A 19125-nucleotide genomic window follows, 5' to 3' on the forward strand; every position below is an offset into this window, starting at 1 on the left:
GTGCCACAGCGCTTCCTGGGAGCTAAGATGGAAGGCACGGTGGCTGAGGGACACAGACTTCAAGGAAGCAAACTGGGAACCGGTGATGAGCAGGTGGTACGGTTGGTAACTCTGGGGAACAGGATCCCTGCATGACCTTTGTTTTTACTCTAGAACATGAACCCATCAGAGAGGAAGTCTAAATGTTGGGGGAGAGGGGCAGACAGACAGGTAAAGGGAAAGGCCACAATGACACTTGCTGGGTCAGCCTGGAACTGAAACCATTCTGCTCCACAGACAAGGTCTCTTGGCTTTCTCTTGAAATTAAGGCTGATCTTGAACGCTCAGATTTGGCTTCTCTAAACAAAAGTACCATCTCTCATGACCAGACATTATTAAACAATCTTGTGTAAACAGCAGAGTGTGTGGGTCCTCTCAGAGTCTTCTAAGAGCCTAGACTAGCTGTGGGACTCCCTGAGAATGAGATTTCACCATATTTATATCTATAGGCCTTAACCAACAAATGGCCTAAAAACCATCTCTATTAGGAACACTTAGCCACTTTGATACATTCCACATGACCCTCCTCAGGTATATACTGCTGGACTAAAGAACCTATTCATGCTAAGTCCTGATAGAACCACCAGGATTTCCCACCCTGGTTTGATGACCTCTCAGGTATCACCAAGGATCTCCCAGATATTAAGAAATTCTGCCTTTAGGAAATCAGTTTTGTTCCATTTAACTAACTCCCAGAGAGTGTTCAAAAGAGCTGAAAATTTCTGGCTCAGATTGCTTCTGCCACCACCAGGAGATGCCATATTGGTTGACTAGTTGATATATTTAAAAAAAAAATTTTTTTTAATGTTTATATTTGAGAGAGACAGAGAGACAGAGTGCAAGTGGGGGAGGGGCTGAGAGAGACAGGGAGACACAGAATCTGAAACAGGCTCCAGGCTCTGAGCCGTCAGCACAGAGCCCAGTGCGGGGCTCGAACCCACGAACTGTGAGATCATGACCTGGGCTGAAGTCGGACGCCCAACCGACTGAGCCACCCAGGCACCCCATGACATATTTTGTATGTTGGTGATTATATATGTGCATCTCCTTGTCGTATAAGCCGTGAGTAGCAGAGAACATACGTAAGGCTGTGGAATTCAATCTGCAGTGAACAGGCAAAAAGGGATTTATGGCATAACACTGGGCAGTTGGTATCCATATGGTCCTCAGCATTCGAAACTCTGGAGAAGATGCTACATGTAGCCTCAAGGAAATATGCAAGCCACGTAGAATGAAACAAATAAGAATTATTCAACAGACATGTCTGCACTAAATAGGTAAGGTTATACCTGGGGTTTAAACTAGTTTCTGAATATCCCTAGTCGCACCCTGGGGGTGGGGGGGAAACGGAGTAAATGAGAACTTAAACTTTCCAAGGATTAAGGTTCAAATCCTCTGAAATCTGAAGGTCAAATAAATGAGAACTCAGCTCCAGAGTAATAATTCTCGCTGGCACCAGCACGAGGCAGTAGTGATTCTCAAATTTAATATATTACATATAATATAAAAATAAGCTGAAGTTTTAAGGAACATCCATTATTATTAAAAGGTTTGAGCTTTACTACTCCAACCCTGGGCTTTTTGACAATAAAACACACTGGAGCAAAAAAAGCCCATGAAGTGCAACAAAGAGGTATACTGACTGACAGACAGACAGACAGCTGCTGCAATATGCCACAGGCACTCCAGTCTTTGTGAAACTGTGGAACATGTAGGTTCCAAGGGAAAAACCGCTTCCGAGATCTGTAACGGGAAGAAGCGGTAAGTGACCTCAGTAATAGCATTCGCTGCTGGGTACAATGTCTTTCCACTTCTTTTTTTGTTTGCGTATTATTGAGAACAAGGCAAGGAAAGACGGCTTTCTCCAGACGGCTTTTTTTTTTTTTTTTTTTTTTAAACACATGCAGGGATGCTACATCCCTGAATCAGTACTTCGTGGCTGAAAACCCTCCCTCCGGAGACTACCCATGTCAAAGCGGGTAGAGACCTCACAGCGCACTAATAAAGTATCGTCCTTAATGAAGGTTCTCTGTCTCAGGGCTTCCAGATGCATAAAAGTCACATAGCCAAAACCTTTTGGGTTCCGTGGGATTGTGGGTCTCTGGAAGGCAAGCAGCTCTGGTTTGGCATCCATGATCTCTTCATGGTTTTGCCTTATAGGTGCCTCAGACTGATCAAGAATTGTAAGGCGGATTGTACCCTGGAAGGGCCAAGGGAGGTGGCTGTCATACTCTCCTTGCATTGTGTGCACAAAGAGGGATATGTAATTAGCACAGCGCTGAGCCGACGGTAACTGAAGGTGCAGGCGCATGCACAGTTTGTACCCGGGTTTGCCTGTGTAGAATCCAGGGCTATGAATGACAACAGGTTTCTCCTCTTCTTGAGATTTCAAATGCATCCCAAAGTTGCCAATCTTCCAGATGTAAATCCCATTGCACTGCTGTGCTTCTATTTCAACAACTTTGTCCTCAAGGGTTCGAATCGTTTGTTTGAGCTCACTTACGTACATGCTCTGAGTTTCCATTTTAGCAATTAGCTCTCGGATTTGATGGTCTTGTCTTACAAGGCGACCCTCTAACTGCTGAATGGTTTCTTGGAAATTCTGGACCTCTGGGTGACACCCAGTGGAAACCCGGGACGCAGAGGAAGAATCGTATGGAGGCATATCACACTGAGGTACAGGAGGTAACGCAAGGCTTAAACTCTGAACAGCCTGGGCCAACATTCTCATGTGCGACTGGGTATTCTCTTGCAGGTGGCGTGCCAAGTGATTCCTCTGCATCTAAAAACCAAGCACAAGCCTTAGGTTGGGACTAGATACTGTGAGGACTAGGAAGGGACCTAGCCAAGCCAAATAAAAGGTTTTTAAGTAATGTCATCACTTCCCTCAGTCCCCTACCATCTTCTTCAACAAATTCTTGACCTAGTGAGACGATCTTATCTTTTCATCCACTGGAAAAGTGAGGCTATGTGCCAAATACTCTCACCTTTCACTCAGATAAACCTCCCTCCCACCTACGGAAGTATCAGGATCCATACCCATTCATCTGACTCAGAGACGACGCTCTGCTTGCCCAACATTAATGCTTCACCTGGGCTCTTGCTGGCACTCGCATTTTCAACACGGCAGAGGTTTTGCTCAGTCATCCCCCTTTTCCTTTATCTTCATTCTCTCCCCCTGGCCCTTCCCTCCAATTAGTCTTTCCTACTGAAAAAGAGGCACACCTCTCTATTGATCTCACGTCTCTCTTTAGCTAATACCATTTTCTCCCTCTTTCTTTTACGACCAAGAGCAGTCCGTCTGCACTGTCCCCAAGTGATTTATTTTATAAATCTACTGCAAAGTATAATCTTCCCTGCCTCCACACTCTTCTTAGGTCGTCAAGAACATCCTGTTACATGAAAAAATACTTATGGTAACTTTTATTATAAAAGCAATTTGTGTATATTATAGAAAAACAAAATATAGACGACCAAGATGAAAGTTCCCTATTATCTCACCTAACTACCATTAACATTTTGATACATTTCCTTTAAGTCTTTTTCTCTATGCACACATACAGAATCCTCTCACGAAATGTAATCTCGGCATATATCATTTCCTCTTTTTCTTTTTTTTTTAAGTTTATTTATTTTGAGAGAGGCAGAGAAGTGCAAGTGGGGAGGGGCAGAGAGACGGAGAGAGAGAATCCCAAGCAGGCTCTGTGCTGCTAGCACAGAGCCTGATGCTGGACTTGAACTCACAAAACCACGAGATCGTGATCTGAAACCAAGAGTCGAGGCTTAACTGACTGAGCCACCCAGGCGGCCCTCTTCTTTTTATTCTTAAAATTACTAAATGCATGCTTATTGTAAAAAAGTCAGACAAAAAAAGTATAATGGAAAACCAAAAACATAGTTGTACTCTCCAGAAAGAATGACTTAACAATAATCATCGATCTCAAACATGACACAACTGATCATTAGTCTTGAAACTAATTTTTTGGAGAACATAACCATACCATCTCCTCCAATTTCTAATACGGTTTGTTCACGACTCCTATGACGGTCTGCTTCTCCTTCCTGTACACACTCACTCTATGATCTCAATCGCACCTTCCATCACCATCAGGCATCCCATCAATATCCTGAGTCCCAGTTTCTGTTTGGAGCTCCAAACTCATACAACAGTGCATGCCAGTCATCTCCCTGTCCACTGGTACTCTCAAATCCACTATGTAACAGAATTTTCTTCATCGGTATTCAATAATTAAAGAAGAAAAAACAAGCTTTACCTTTACATGGCAACCAAAAGTACTGAATGTGCATGGAATTGGGGCTGTAGGACAGTCCAGGTCGTAATGATTAGGCATCTGAAAATCAAAACAAAGGTTAAAAAATGGTTTTCCTTGCATATCATGTTCTAGTTTGATGAGATCACATTTGAAATAAAGATTTACATTTCATCTAAACAAAATCATGTATTGTCTATGGATGCTTTTGCATAATGCAGAGTTGAGTGGTTACAACAGAAAGCGTGTAGCCCACAAAGATTAGTATTTACTTCCAAAGTCACAGAGAAAGGAAATAGCAACATCTCATACCATCCCCCCAAATCACTCAAAATTCCAGATAACGAGTTTGTTTCTATTGCTGGGAAACTAATGCCCTCTAGGGACACTTCAGAGAAAAAACATCTTCTGATGTCAACTACAACTGCAAACTCAAGGACTGCTGTGGTCCAGGCCATTTAATAGGGACCAGTTAACTGCATGGACCAGTTAATAGGGACCATGCACTGACACCACTGGCTGCACCCATTATTTCCCTCATGACTGTCTCATATGTCCTCTTACTTTTTTTTAACCAGGGCATGCCTTGATTGCCATGGGAAGATGCAGATGTTAGAAGGTATTTTAAAGCACATTAATAACAGTTCTAAAGAAAGTCACAGCCTTTGACTTGGGGACTCTAAAACACATTCTTCAAGGTGACACCCATTATGCAAAATTATGTTCTTTGAAAGTGGTACCAAATTCCGTTTAGAAATTTAGTTTGGCTCTCCTCATAGATACTTCAATCAGAAATGACCTTTGAGACCACTTACTCCAATCCTTCATGTTGTATAGTCTAGGACAGCAGTCTACAAAATGTTGTGTAACGAGACGCATAATAAATATTTTCAGCATTGTGGGCCTTATGGTTTCTGTCCCAAGTACTCAACTCAACTGACCATTGTGGTACACTAGCCATATACAACACACAGACACACGGGCATGGCTGTGTTCCAATAAAATGTATTTACAAAAATGAGCAGTAGGCCAGACTGGCTGGTGTGTTGGTTTGCTGATTCCTGATCTAGAAGGTCAACTTTCTCATCAGAGATCAGTGGGCAGGTTAGTGGCACAGCCAAAATCAAAACCTAGGTTTTCTCTCTTAAGCTAGAGTTTTTTCCTACATTGTTTTATTTTTACTGGGTTTAATATGTGATACATATTAAATATTAAAACAGAGAAAACAAAAACTAAGGAGGTGAGACTTCATAAGCAAAAAGAAGTTTAACACCTTCAAATTAAGGCTTTGTTGGGAAAGAAACTAAAAGACTGTTAAAAAACAAATGGAAAAGTTTAGTCGACTGACTAAACTTGGTTTGCTTGCTGCTACTTAGTAAGGTAATCAATTATGATCTTTGGGTTTGCAGATTTCATGGGTGTGTAAATATTTAGTGACTAATATTCATATTTTGTGGGTAAACTCTCCAAATGTCAAAAGATAGTACTCAGATGGAATTTTCCTTTCTCTATTAATACAAATGTACAGCGTTCTACTATAACTACTACTTCTGATGATGGCCATTAGTGACCTATAGCACAAATGACAGAGGCGCTACCAATCCTGGAAATCTCAAAATGTCCCAACGTTTCTCAGGGCCTACAGCTACAAGTAGTGCTCTGCTACTGACCAGGTCTGCTTTCTTCTGTTTCACTGTTCTCTCACTCTTTCTCTCTGTTCTCTCTGCAGACCCAAGATCCTTATTTCACAGTGTACAAATATGTATTTCTCAAAGAGTTGTCTTTCTTTACATGGAGATTTTTTTATTTTTACCTGACAAGTACCTGGGTTTGGTGGGAATTTTTAAGAAAACACATAAACATGGGTATTATGTTAATGACAGGAATTTTAAGTACTTACAGCTGAATATTTTGTTCTTTCTGAAAGTACTATATTAGTTTACATGAAAATTTTTTCAGTTTTAATACTTCTTCAACCTATATTCATTGTGCTTTACTGACTTAAATTTTTAATTGAAAACCTAACTTGTTTACTTCATCTGATGGAAATATTAACTTAGGAAAGGGAATCATTATACCTGTTCTCTGATGAGCATGGTATTGCAGTATTCACAGATGACATTTGCCAAAGGACAGTTCTGGTCGTGGATCTAAATTTTATTTAAAAAATATGTAAAAAGCATGAGAAAATTTGAAAAAGAACAGTCTATTTTTATAAAAAGTAATTCTTTCACTATAAACAAGCTAAGGACCTCAGTTTGTGCAAAACAAAAATGTAAGAATGATATACAAAGGTTATTTGCCCTCCCTCTGCCAGTGGAGTAATGAGAGATCCATCTCGCCTTCCAGCTCTTTAACAGAGTATGAGTACACATAAGAGAATCTTCTACACCACTTTTGAACCGAGGCACAGCATCTATGACTAGTTTGGACAAAATTTACCAATACTAGGAGTCTCCAAAGGCCCCCTTCCAAAAATTTCAAATAGCTGCATGATGACTTAGGTAAAACTCTTTTCAAGAAGGGTAAAAGAAGACAAGTATTATTAGGGCAAGAGGCTTTAGTGCCCAGGTTCTCATGTGCTCCAGACGGAGAGCTCTGTGTTCCAGAACACAATAGATCTGTTCAGTCGATATGCCGAGAAATCATTAAGCTTCCAGTTTAAGTCCATTTAATTTACTGAAGTTTAAAGAGACATCAATTTGCTCTCATTATGCCTCAAACCTTTCTACATTTTTAGCAAGTTAGCAGACTTTTTTTAGTACTTCATCAACCTAATGAATATGCTTGATCTTCTAAGTAGGAAAAATTACCAAGATGAATTTATAAGAAATAAAGTTTAAAGAAGTATCTTATTAGTTATAAAAAAAGACATAAATTAGAAGTAGGTTATTTCAGTAAAGGCATAAGACAGGGATCCAGTTCTAGGATCTCAGTGCTAGCTTTGCCACGGACTACACTAACATAAAATTACTTAACCTCTCCACATCTCAGTTTCTGAATGGAAAACTGTTCTATGGTTACGGTGTGGTCAAGCACCATGAAGTTTCTTTTTAAAGATACACATTTTAATTGAAGTGTAACATGTACAGAAAAGTGAACTCATTACATGTGTACAGCTCGATGAATTATCACCAAAGGAACACACTTTGTGGAATTTAATTTATTCTCCCTAAAGGTTTTAACAACCCATTCTTTTCAAAGTGAAAAGTGTGAGTCTGATAAAGTAATCATTCTACTTGTTTGTCTCTAATCCAAGACTGGTCATTAAAAAAACATATCACATAGGAAAGTAGATTAGCAAGTCTTTCCTAGAAGCTTGTGTTACTCACAGATCTACTATAGTGGTTACGTCGTATAAACAATGTTTTCTAAGAAAGATATACAAGTATAAACCCTACACTTACTTAACTGTATTACTGAACCTTCTTTCTTAAACATCAAGCTTCCCCACAAATGATCACAGAGACCCGGATTCGGAGTAACATCTTCATCTCTTACCCTCAAATGTACATTAACATTTTTTTTTAAGAAGTAGGGAAATTAACAAATCCAAGCTGGTACGTGCCTCTTTATCTTCAAATGCCATCAATGCAGCACAGTTTACACAAGAAACCTGTCTCCTTGGACACTCCTTGAGAATGTGAATATTAAGTTGGCATTTTTGGAAGGGACGCTGGCACTGAGGACAATTCATAAGAGCAAATTCACAATGTGCTTGGTGATCCTATAATAAGAAAGAAATAATTGATTAATATTTGCCAATCTTTTGAAATTTCCTAAAATAATCTCTTCCAAAAATGTACTGTTCTCTTTTATAGAAATGGCTACCGAGACTGCTTTAACACACACCATATAAAGGCCTTAAAGAATTTAAAAATAACGGTTATGAATTATTTATACAAAGAATGTGAATTCTCAAGTTCACAATTGAACCTGAACAAAAAGGATCCAATTAGGCAACTTGAACTTGAATAAAACTATCCAATTAGAGAAAGAAGTCAGATTTTCTGATGATCAATTGAATATTGTGTCAAAAGGACCATTCCTTCAAAAGGAACTTATTATGGGGGGGGGGGGGCAAGTTACAAATATGTTTTAAACACTTAATCTCAAATAGAACATAAACAATATTTAATTTCTTATAAAATAACTAAGCTAAGAACTGACTTATTTAATTTAAAAGCAAATGCTTTTGGGTCACCTTCGAAGCTCAGTGGGTTAAGTGCCCATCTCTTAATCTTGGCTCAGGTTCTGATTTCAGTTTCCTGAGCCCGACACGGGGCCCGAACCCATAAACCGAGAGATCATGATCTGAGCTGAAGTCCAACGTTTAACTCACTGAGCCACCCATGTGCCCCAAGACATATTTTGGATGTTGGTGATTATATGTGCATTTCAAATATAAGTTAATATATTAATATGTGTTGGGGCACCTGGGTGGCTCAGTTGGTTGAGTGTCTGACTTCGGCTCACGTCATGATCGGTTTGTGGGTTCGAGCCCCGCGACGGGCTCTGTGCCCGTGGGCTCTGCTCACAGTCTGGAGCCTGCTTCGGATTGTCTCCTTCCTCTCTCTACCCTGCCCCTGCTCACAGTCTCTCTCTCCCTCTCTCTCTCTCAAAAATAAACATTTAAAAAAATTAAATAAAAAAATTGTTATGCTCCTCAGTTTTACTGCAGATAATGTTCACCTAAAAAACTTGTAGTAGAATACTGATTTTTCTTTTAATAAGATTATCCTAGATTTTTTTTTTAAGTTTATTTATTTTGAGAGAGACAGAGACAGTGCAAAGTGGAGGAAGAGCAGAGAGAGGGAGAGAGCCTGACTTGGGGCTCAAACCCATGAAACTGCGAGATCATGACATGAACCGAAACCAAGAGTCAGATGCTTAACCAACTAAGCCACCCAAGCACCCCTGACTTTCTTATTATCACCGGGGCAAAGCCACAGGAAATGGAATAAGAAATTTATGGTTTCGGGGCACCTGGGTGGCTTAGTCAGTTGTGCGCTTGACTCTTGATTTTGGCTCAGGTCATGCTCTCATTGTTGTGGGATCAAGCCCTGCATAGGGCTCTGCACTGACAGTGGTAAGCCTGCCTGGGATTCTCTCTCTCCCTCTCTCTCTCTGACCCTCCCCTGCTCATGCGTGCATGATCAGTCTCTCTCTCTCTCAAAATAAATAAACATAAAAAAAAAAAAAAAGACGACTTCAAGTTGTTTTACAAAGCTGTAATCATCAAGACAATACGGTACTGGCACAAAAACAGACACTCAGATCAATGGAACAGAATAGAGAACCCAGAAATGGACCCACAAATATATGGCCAACTAATCTTTGACAAAGCAGGAAAGAATATCCAATGGAATAAAGACAGCCTCTTCAGCAAGTGGTGCTGGGAAAACTGGACAGCAACATGCAGAACAATGAACCTGGACCACTTTCTTACACCATACACAAAAATAGACTCAAAATGGATGAAAGACCTCAATGTAAGACAGGAAGCCATCCAAATCCTTGAAGAGAAAGCAGGCAAAAACCTCTCTGATCTTGGCCGCAGCAACTTCTTACTCAACACGTCTCCAGAGGCAAGGGAAACAAAAGCAAAAATGAACTACTGGGACCTCATCAAAATAAAAAGCTTCTCCACAGTGAAGGAAACAATCAGCAAAACTAAAAGGCAACCGACGGAATGGGAGAAGATATTTGCAAACGACATATCAGATAAAGGGTTAGTATCCAAAAGCTATAAAGAACTTATCAAACTCAACACCCAAAAAACAAATAATCCAGTGAAGAAATGGGCAAAAGACATGAATAGACACTTCTCCAAAGAAGACATCCAGATAGCCAACCGACACATGAGAAAATGCTCAACATCACTCATCATCAGGGAAATACAAACCAAAACCATGAGATACTGCCTCACACCTGTCAGAATGGCTAATATTAACAACTTGGGCAACAACATATGTTGGTGAGGATGTGGAGAAAGAAGATCTCTTGCACTGCTGGTGGGAATGCAAGCTGGTGCAGCCACTCTGGAAAACAGTATGGAGGTTCCTCAAAAAATTAAAAATAGAACTACCCTATGACCCAGCAACTGCATTACTAAGCACTTATCCAAGGGATACAGGTGTGCTGTTTCGAAGGGGTACATGCACCCCAATGTTTATAGCAGCATTATCAACAATAGCCAAAGTATGGAAGAAGCCCAAATGTCCATCAATGGATGAATGGATAAAGATGATATGGTGTATATACAATGGAGTATTACTCGGCAATCAAAAAGAATGAAATCTTGCCATTTGCAACTACGTGGATGGAACTAGAGGGTATTATGCTAAGCAAAATTAGTCAGTCAAAGAAAAACAACTATCATATGACTTCACTCATATGGTGACTTTACCATACAAAACAGATGAACATAAGGGAAGGGAAGGAAAAATAATATAAAAACAGGGAGGGAGACAAAACATAAGAGACTCTTAAATATGGAGAACAGACAGTTACTGGAGGGGCTGTGGGAGGGGGATGGGCTAAACGGGTAAGGGGCATTAAGGAATCTACTCCTGAAATCACTGTCACACTATATGCTAGCTAACTTGGACGTAAATTTTAAAAATTAACTAAATTTTAAAAAAAGGTCGTTAAAAATTTATGGTTTCTAATTATATTTATACTCAATTATGAAAGAATCGGGATAATAAGCAAAAATTTATTAACCAATCACTATATGCTAGGCACAAATGGGACACAGCAAAGTGCCTATTCTCTAGGAACTGCCTTGCATATATGCTAACTGCTAGAAAATAATTTTTAATACCTCAAGATGCCTCAGTTCCATCTTGTGCAAACAACCTTCATTTGGACATTTCACCATCAGAGAAAGAATCTCTCGTTTTGCAAAATTGTCAGGAAATAGTTGATTTTCCAGCAGTATTTCATTGTCAACTGGACATTTGTGACCTGCATCCCTAAAAGAAAACAAGTAAGATACATACATTTATTAGATTTAAACAAATGTTAACGTTAGAAAACACAAAATTTATGTTAACAACTTGAATAAATTTAAAAGAACTAAAGAAAAGAAAACACAACCCACAAACTTTCATTTGCCACATACACACTCTCCACTTACTATTTCCTATGGAAAATAATTTAATACCTTATATTGCATATCGCCAAAATAAACTGTCTTTCGGTGGACAGTTCAACAATTGTTCTTCACTGAAATGAATACAACTAGCACCAATTTTGATTACCTATCAAAAACTATGGGATTTTAGATTTGGGGATAGATTTTAAGTAAAAAATGAGAAAAAATACTTGAATGAAATCTTATTTTGACTGGCATGAGCTGAAATGAGAGTTCAGGGTGGGAATTTTGGCAGTCTGGCAGGTTTCTGTTCTGTCAGCAGCCGTACTGGGTACTAGTGAGACAGAGCTCGATGTGCTGCTCACGTGCTAACATGTCTACAATGTGTTGCTCGGTTACAAGTAAAAGTTAAACCAATTAGCAGTACCCCTAACCAGACCACATTTTTAGATTTACTCTGAACAATCCTCTGGCTCACAGGCAACAGAAGCTTTCCTTTATGTTCAAGGTACAAGTTAGAGAACCTCTATGTCCTGATTCCCAGTGGTTTATTCGATCTTATGATGGAAAAGCCATCCCCAGGAAGCTTGGTCGTCTGTCACTCCCTTTTAACTTTTTGAGATGTCTCAACCTTTAACTGACAAAATGTGGCAGGTTGGGGAGGCTAGACAATCATTCAAAAATTTGTTGAGCAGCTCCTATGTATAAACCGATAGCACTAATTGCTTTGGCAGGTAAAAAACTGCTAAAAAATGGGGTCTGCTGTCAAATGTCTTAGAAGCAGTAAAGGTGAGAAGCATGGTCTTTATGGAGCCTGTCTCGGAATGCATACTGTTACTACATTATCAAATACTTTCTGACAAGCATAGAAATAGATGCTCAGGGGCGCCTGGGTGGCTCAGCTGGTTGAGAGTCTGACTTTGGCTCAGGTCATGATCTCACAGTTTGTGAATTTGAGCACCACATTGGGCTGTCTGCTGCCAGCACAGAGCCTGCTTCAGATCCCCTGCCCCCTTTCTCTCCGCCCCCTCCCCTGCTCCTGCGCACATGCTCTCTCTCAAAATTAAATAAAAACATTAAAAAAAAAAAAAAGGAAATAAATAGGTGCCCCAAACCTAAGTGATGGATGACTAAAAGAAAATAAGAACAATCTTACAGAGTAAACTGGAAACCACTGTCCACAGCATTAGCAATCACTCCAAATGGAAATGGAATTGGACTGAGATGTATTTTGATTCCTTGAATGACCAAAACAGATGAAAAATTTCAGAGCTGTTTCTTTAAGAATTTTAGAGTTAAAGCTAAGTGGTCATTTCTAACTTAGAGGGAGAGAGAAACAAAAAAAAGGCTCAGACTTCCTTTTGTGGGTTTTACTTCCTTTTCAGACCACTGTCCCACTACTTGCATGAATATTTTGCTATTAAAAAACTGCTAAAGATTCGTTACCTTCCTGGGATGCATGACACTTGGTAAAATACTATACATTTCTACCTATAGGAAAATCAACAATCCATTTTTGTTACCTACATACAATATAGATAAGAATCATAATAAACAACAACAAAAAATTGAGCCTTTAACATCATTCTCGTGTATATTCTAAACCAGTGGTTTCAACCAGGACAATTCTGTCCTCTATGGGACATTTGGCAATATCTGGAGACACTCTGGGTCTCAGAGCTAGGGAGGACGGAGATACCACAGCATCTATGAGCAGAGGCTGGGCATGCTGCTAAATCATCCTACAATAACTTCCCATGACAAAAGTTCTCTGGCCCAAAACAGAAAGTGAGGAGGATAAGAAAACCTGCCCTAAACAGACCTTAGCAATTCAATAATGGGTGACACATCTTTTTCAAAAAGTGATACAAGCCACATGTTCCCTTCTAACTTAAATTAAGCCAAGTCCCAAATATGGATGTAGTTATCCCAAATTCAAGTTTTATAGCAAAGTTAATTTAAAAGTTGAAAGAGAAAAACTTGAAGACTAGTGAATAGTCAGCTTAAGAATGATTTTACCAATATAACTAGATATTTACTGAAGAACATAAAATACCCCCACTTCTTCCAATATTTTTGCTCTGAATAGAACTCCTTAGTCACCTAGAAATATTCCCATCTACTTCTGAATTATAGTAAAATGTATCTATTTCTCAGGAGATGAACTTGAATCACCTGTGGAAATCCCATACACCTTCATTCGGTTAAAGCAACCATGATTTACTCATGTTTTACTGAGTACCTACTGTGTGTCAGCCATTGTTCTTGGTACTTAGAAAATATCAAGAAATAAAACAGATCTCAACCTCTGCTCTTAAGGAGCCTTCTTCCAGTTAAACCAGCAGACAACAAATTGTCTGGTATTTCAGAGGATGGAAATTGCTAAGGAAAAAAGAAAAGTAGGTAAGGGACATTGGGAGTGTGGAGGAAGGTAGGCATGCTGTGGTATAAACAGCGTCGCCAGGGTACCTATGAGAAGGTGAGATGTGAGCCACACTGGAGGAAGGGAAGGGTCAGCTAAGCAGTCAGCTGAAGTAAGAGGGCTCCAAGCAGAGAGAACAGTTAAAGCCAACTCCCCAGGGCAAGAGCACACTTGACATGTCCAAGAAATAGCAGAATGAATGGTGGAAGGAAGGGGAGCGTAGCAGAGAGGCAGTCAGCAAATGGACTGAGCCTATCATCCCAGATGACCTGATGCCATATTCTTAGCAGAGATGACATCATCCTACTTATTTTACCAGGTTTTATTTAGAACAGTCTGGAAGAAGGCAAGGGTAGAAGCAAGAGGCCTGTGATGGCTGATGGTGATTCAGCTGGCAATAGCAGTGGAGGCAATGAGAAGGAGTTCGATTTTAGGTGTATTATGAAGGTACAGCCATCAACTAACACTTCCTTAAAACTAGTGGTCATTTTATGGGTGCCTGAATCTCCCAGTCTGTTAAGCGTCTGACCCTGGATTTGGGCTAAGGTCGTGATCTCACTTGAGATTTGTGAGTTCGAGCCCCATGTCTGGCTCTGCACTGACAATGCATAGCATGCTTGGGATTCTCTCCCTCCCTGCCGCCCGCCCGCCCCTGCTCGTGCTTGCTCTCTCTCTCTTTCAAATAAATAAATAGGAACTTAAAAAAATAAAAAATAAAAATACTGGTGATTTTACAGTTGTCTATAGGCACCAGGTAACACAAGTTTACAGGGCTACTAAAATAACTGATCACTTAAGAGTAGCATTCCTTGTATGATTGAGACTGTCAGATTCTAGTAGCATCATCATTTAAGGTACATTTATTTTTTTTATAAGCTTTTATTTTTAAGTAATCCGTACACCCAATGTGGGGCTCAAACCCACAACCCCAAGACTGAGAGTTGCACATTCCAACTGAGCCAGCCAGGTGCCCCTAAGGTACATTTATTTTATATTATTTTCTTAGAGCATAGAGACTCACCTCCTAGTGTGCAACAGAAGTGTTTTAAGTAGAAGTAGCTGATCTACCTGTTTATTTACCTGAGGGTCAGGAGGGGACAAGACAGCAGTTACTTTTCTCACCGCAGGAGAAACTGAAATAAGAATCTAAATTGCTCCAGTTGCTGTCCAGTGTTCTTTTCCCTAAGTAACTTGTTATGTGTAAGACTAGTCCCAGAAGGGCCTGTGTTCTAGGTGATAATGTTGTCTGTGCTTGGCTCCGTTACAGGACACGGCCCTGACACCTACATACCTTATTGATTTGATGATGCAAGCTCTGCAGAACCTGTGGCCGCACGGTGTCTGCACTGCCTCCCGGAGAGCCATCAGGCAGATGGGGCACTCATACTTGCTCTCCAGGGGCGGGTCAAACTCCACGTCATACCCCTGGGTCTCTTCCATGAAAGAGTTGGAGAGGTTCCCCGTGCTGGCGGTTCCACTCACACTGTCATCTTTCGCCACAGCGCTACAGGAGCTGGCCATGGCGGCACAGCAGTCCCTCTCAGACTGGCTGGATCCGCAGCTGTTTTCACAGTTTAGCAGACTCATAGTAACGTAATTATCAACCGCTCTGTAGGAACAATGAGAAAAGAATGCATTTACATGTGCACACAGGCACACACGTATGCCATAGCCTACCTGTACACTTCACCTTTCGGTTGATATGCATTAGCTAAGTTAACGTTATTCACAGAAGACTTTCAAAGTTCTTTGAGTTTTGCTTCATGACTACGATTCTTATTTTAAAAATATTTTTTATATTTTTGAGAAAGACAGAGTGCGAGCAGGGGAGGGGCACAGAGAGAGGGAGACACAGAATCCGAAGCAGGCTCCAGGCTCCGAGCTGTCAGCACAGAGCCCGACGTGGGGCTCGAACCCACAAACCATGAGATCATGACCTGAGCCAAAGCCAGACGCTTAACCAACGGAGCCACCCAAGCGTCCCATGACTATGATTTTATAATGAGCTAAGGAGTCCATGATCTAGGAGAAAGAGAGGATACGAAGTTAACAGAAGAGAAGCACCTCAACTGTAAAGCTTAGCTCTATCATAATTATCTGCTTATATGTCTGTTTCCTGTCACTGAAGTCAAGAATTTCTATATCCTCAGTACTTAGCACAAGATCTTTCACATAATCGGTATTCATTAAGCATCTACTGAAGAACTGAATTATGCTACGGAAGTTCCTTCAAGTACGCTAAACCGAAGAGCATGGTGTGACCAGCAAGCACTGCAAGGAAGAGCACTAAACAAGGAATCAAGTGATCACCTGCCCTACTAGATGCGTGATTTGGGGCAACCTAACAATTTGGATCTTGGTTTCTTCTAGATTTAAAATTCTCCAAGTATTTCTAAATATTCAGTGTGGGGATTTCTATTACGTAGAAAGAATGGAATTAAAAATATATACGTGTATGTCCTTCTGCCTTCAGTCAGATCAAGTGACTGTGTCTCATTATCAATGACTGGAAAAACACGTGAGGTTTCATCTGCCTAAGGAAAACTATTGCTTTCACGGGCAGGTGGGAAACCTTTAAATTCTAAACCATTATAGTATTTATGAAGTATAAGCTAATGTCTAAAAGCAACTCACAGCCTATGTAACCAAGTCTCTGTTGTAGATAATTACACCTGAGGGAAACTGCTAACATATGCTATAGTTCTAGAAACTACTGTAAGCCTCTAGTCAATATGGTAGACAATTATCCCCCTGCCTGCTTCATTCTCCTGTGAAAATCCTGGCTGCCACTATGCCAAACACTGGGTTAAGACAGTAATCCTGCATCTTTTTACGACTACAGATACCTTTTTCTTCTTCTCAAAAAGATCTACAAAGGAGGAGGCACTGTTCTGGCTAGAGAGACAGTGTGTGAAGTGATGAGAAGCTTAGGTACTGGAATTTAACGATCTGGGTTTCACTCTCTTCTCCATCATTTGATGTATGACCTGAACAAGTTAGGTAACATTCTATGCTTCAGTTTCCTCATCTATAAATGGGGATAATAACAGAATCCACCTCAGAATTACTGCGGATTAAATGCATTATATGTGCAAGGCACTTGGAACTGTGCCTGAAAGAATGAGTTATTATTATGTGCAGCTCTATACAGTAATTTTATTTAATAATTTTATTGTCCCCATTTTATCAAAGTGGAAACTATGGAGCATAAAAGGGTTAAGTAACTTGCTAGTAAGTTACAGGTAATACTTGAATTGTTTCCCAACATTCATAGGAACATCCACTGACCAATTCCCTAGCATTAAAAAAAATTCTAATATTATAACCAATTACTGTTAGGAATACACAGTCATGGCCTTCTCATTATGTAAGCTGCTTTATAATAATATCCTGGGCCTCATTCCATGTTTTGGTTTGGCTGCTCCTAGTTTGCAGAAGTATTTTGGTGTGTACAATAAACTTTTACCAGTTACTACTTCAGTGATTCACTGATTTTTACTTCTATTATTTCTGAACTTTTGACAAAGCACTGCCTTAAATATTGTGGGATGCAACCACTTATTTTTACTGCAAAGTGAATAAATATTGAAAACGGCCTTGTCATAAATCATGGCTTACATCCATGGTATCTGGGTACATATTATAATCCAAAGAGTATACTGTTAAATATCTTAGGCAAGGGACAGGTGTAGTATGGTGATGCACAAAAATGTGCTCCTCTAAGATCAACAGGTGCTAAGGAGAAAGGTTCTAAGATAAAGAAATCAACATGGTAGGTCTTGAATCGGTCCATTTTAAGTCAATGGAAAATTCATTCATGGCGAAATACAGAACTCCTATGAAGTAAAATGATATAAAGCAAAATACTGAGCAAGTACCTTTAATCTGCTACTAGCTTCAGAAACAGAACTATTCACCACCTCTTTAAAATCTATTCCTAAAATGCAAAGACTTGTTAAATGTCCTGCAATGACCAAGAAGTGCTGCAAAATAGTCCACCGTTACGTCTTAATTTTGAATAAATTCAAGAGGGATTCCCCTTCCTAGGCACGAACAATTTTCCTTCTGGAGGCAAGGATTTGAACTTCTTTTGAAATCAAAGTAGCCCAAACTGCAAAGACCTCGCCCTTACACTTCTGAGCTACTGAGAATATAATGAATGAAGACTGACACCCTGCTCTTGATAAGGGCAACCAGTGCCTGAATGAAACATACACACATTCCTTGCCTGAATCACAAAAAGGCCACCACAACCTCAAAATCAGAAAAACCTCTTCTATCTTCCCCAGTAATCACAGGGGAGCGGATAATATGGCAGTGGTGAGGTTCACAAGGCCAACATTCAGATTTTCTTTACAAGTTTTTCTCGTTTCTACGCCCGTGTAGCAAGACATTAGTAACAAGTTCTCCGGAGAAACACGCCAAGGCTATACATTCAAGCTGCTCATACTTTAGGTGCTTTCTGTTCACATTCAAGACAGTCCTAGCTCTTAACTGGAGTTCCCCTAAAACCAAATACTAGGAACAGCTTTATCAACCCCGCGTCTGGAACAATCGCTACCACTGCCGAATGCAGGGGCGGGGGAGGAAACATTCGTGTCATCTGAACCTTTTTGTTTTCTTTTACTTTCTGCCTGGGATGTCTATCGAGTTCAACAGGGAACCTGAAAACAGCTTTCCCATGACAGTGACAGAAAACGGTGGGAACTTAAAAGGTCTCCCCCACCCCCCTTTTTTAAAAAGCTGGTAACAACTCGGAGGGACGGGAAAATCCAGGAGGCGATGTCCTTTTCTGGGAAGGGGAATACGCGGGGTGCAGAGAGGTAGGGCTAAGGAAGGGGGCGCGGGATTCCCGTCGGAAGATGGAATGACGAGGCCCCCACAAGCAGGGGGAGCAGAGGTGAGTGGAGAGGGGGCGGCGAGGGGACAGAGAGCGGCCTCCCCTACCTCTGGGGAGCGAGGGGACAAAGGGCGGCCTCCCTAACCTCAGGGAAGCAAGAGGACAGGGCGCGGCGACCCCAACCAGTGAGAAACAGGAGAGGGGGCGGCGTCGGCCACCTCTGGGAAGAGAGGCCGCGGCCACTGGGAGGAGACGTCCGAGAAAGACTCACCGCTCCCGTCCGCTGGGCCGCCGACTCCACCCGGCCGCACGACTCCGCTCCGCCAAGACTCCTCACTCCGAGCTGAGACTGCCTGCACGCGAATCTCTCCACCCGAAGGCCTCTTCGGCCGCGACCCCGGGCCGCCCGGAGCCCCAGCCCCAGCCGCGGACGGCCCTACTTCCGCCTTCTCTG

General features: G+C 40.9%; 1 protein-coding gene across 1 annotated transcript; it reads right to left on the reverse strand.

Annotated features, from left to right (window-relative positions):
- Positions 1-1505: 1505 nt before the first annotated feature.
- On the reverse strand, positions 1506-19125 carry TRAF6 (TNF receptor associated factor 6). The gene is made up of 7 exons (XM_047879181.1): positions 18943-19125; positions 15123-15440; positions 11137-11287; positions 7879-8037; positions 6389-6460; positions 4314-4391; positions 1506-2821 (listed from the first exon to the last, which is right to left on the reverse strand). Exons 2-7 carry the CDS (start codon positions 15416-15418, stop codon positions 1952-1954), a joined length of 1626 nt encoding a protein of 541 aa, XP_047735137.1. The 5' UTR covers positions 15419-15440; positions 18943-19125; the 3' UTR covers positions 1506-1951.

This window comes from Prionailurus viverrinus, chromosome D1 (genome assembly GCF_022837055.1).
Source record: "Prionailurus viverrinus isolate Anna chromosome D1, UM_Priviv_1.0, whole genome shotgun sequence".
NCBI classification, from domain to species: domain Eukaryota; kingdom Metazoa; phylum Chordata; class Mammalia; order Carnivora; family Felidae; genus Prionailurus; species Prionailurus viverrinus.

Coding starts and splice junctions, on each gene's coding strand:
- TRAF6 (XM_047879181.1), bottom strand. CDS start 15,418: ATGAGTCTGCTAAACTGTGAAAACAGCTGCGGATCCAGCCAGTCTGAG. Junction 4,392..6,388: donor CCATGCTCATCAGAGAACAG/GTATAATGATTC, acceptor TTTGATTTTCAG/ATGCCTAATCATTACGACCT. Junction 2,822..4,313: donor CTTTTGGTTGCCATGTAAAG/GTAAAGCTTGTT, acceptor CTTGGTTTTTAG/ATGCAGAGGAATCACTTGGC.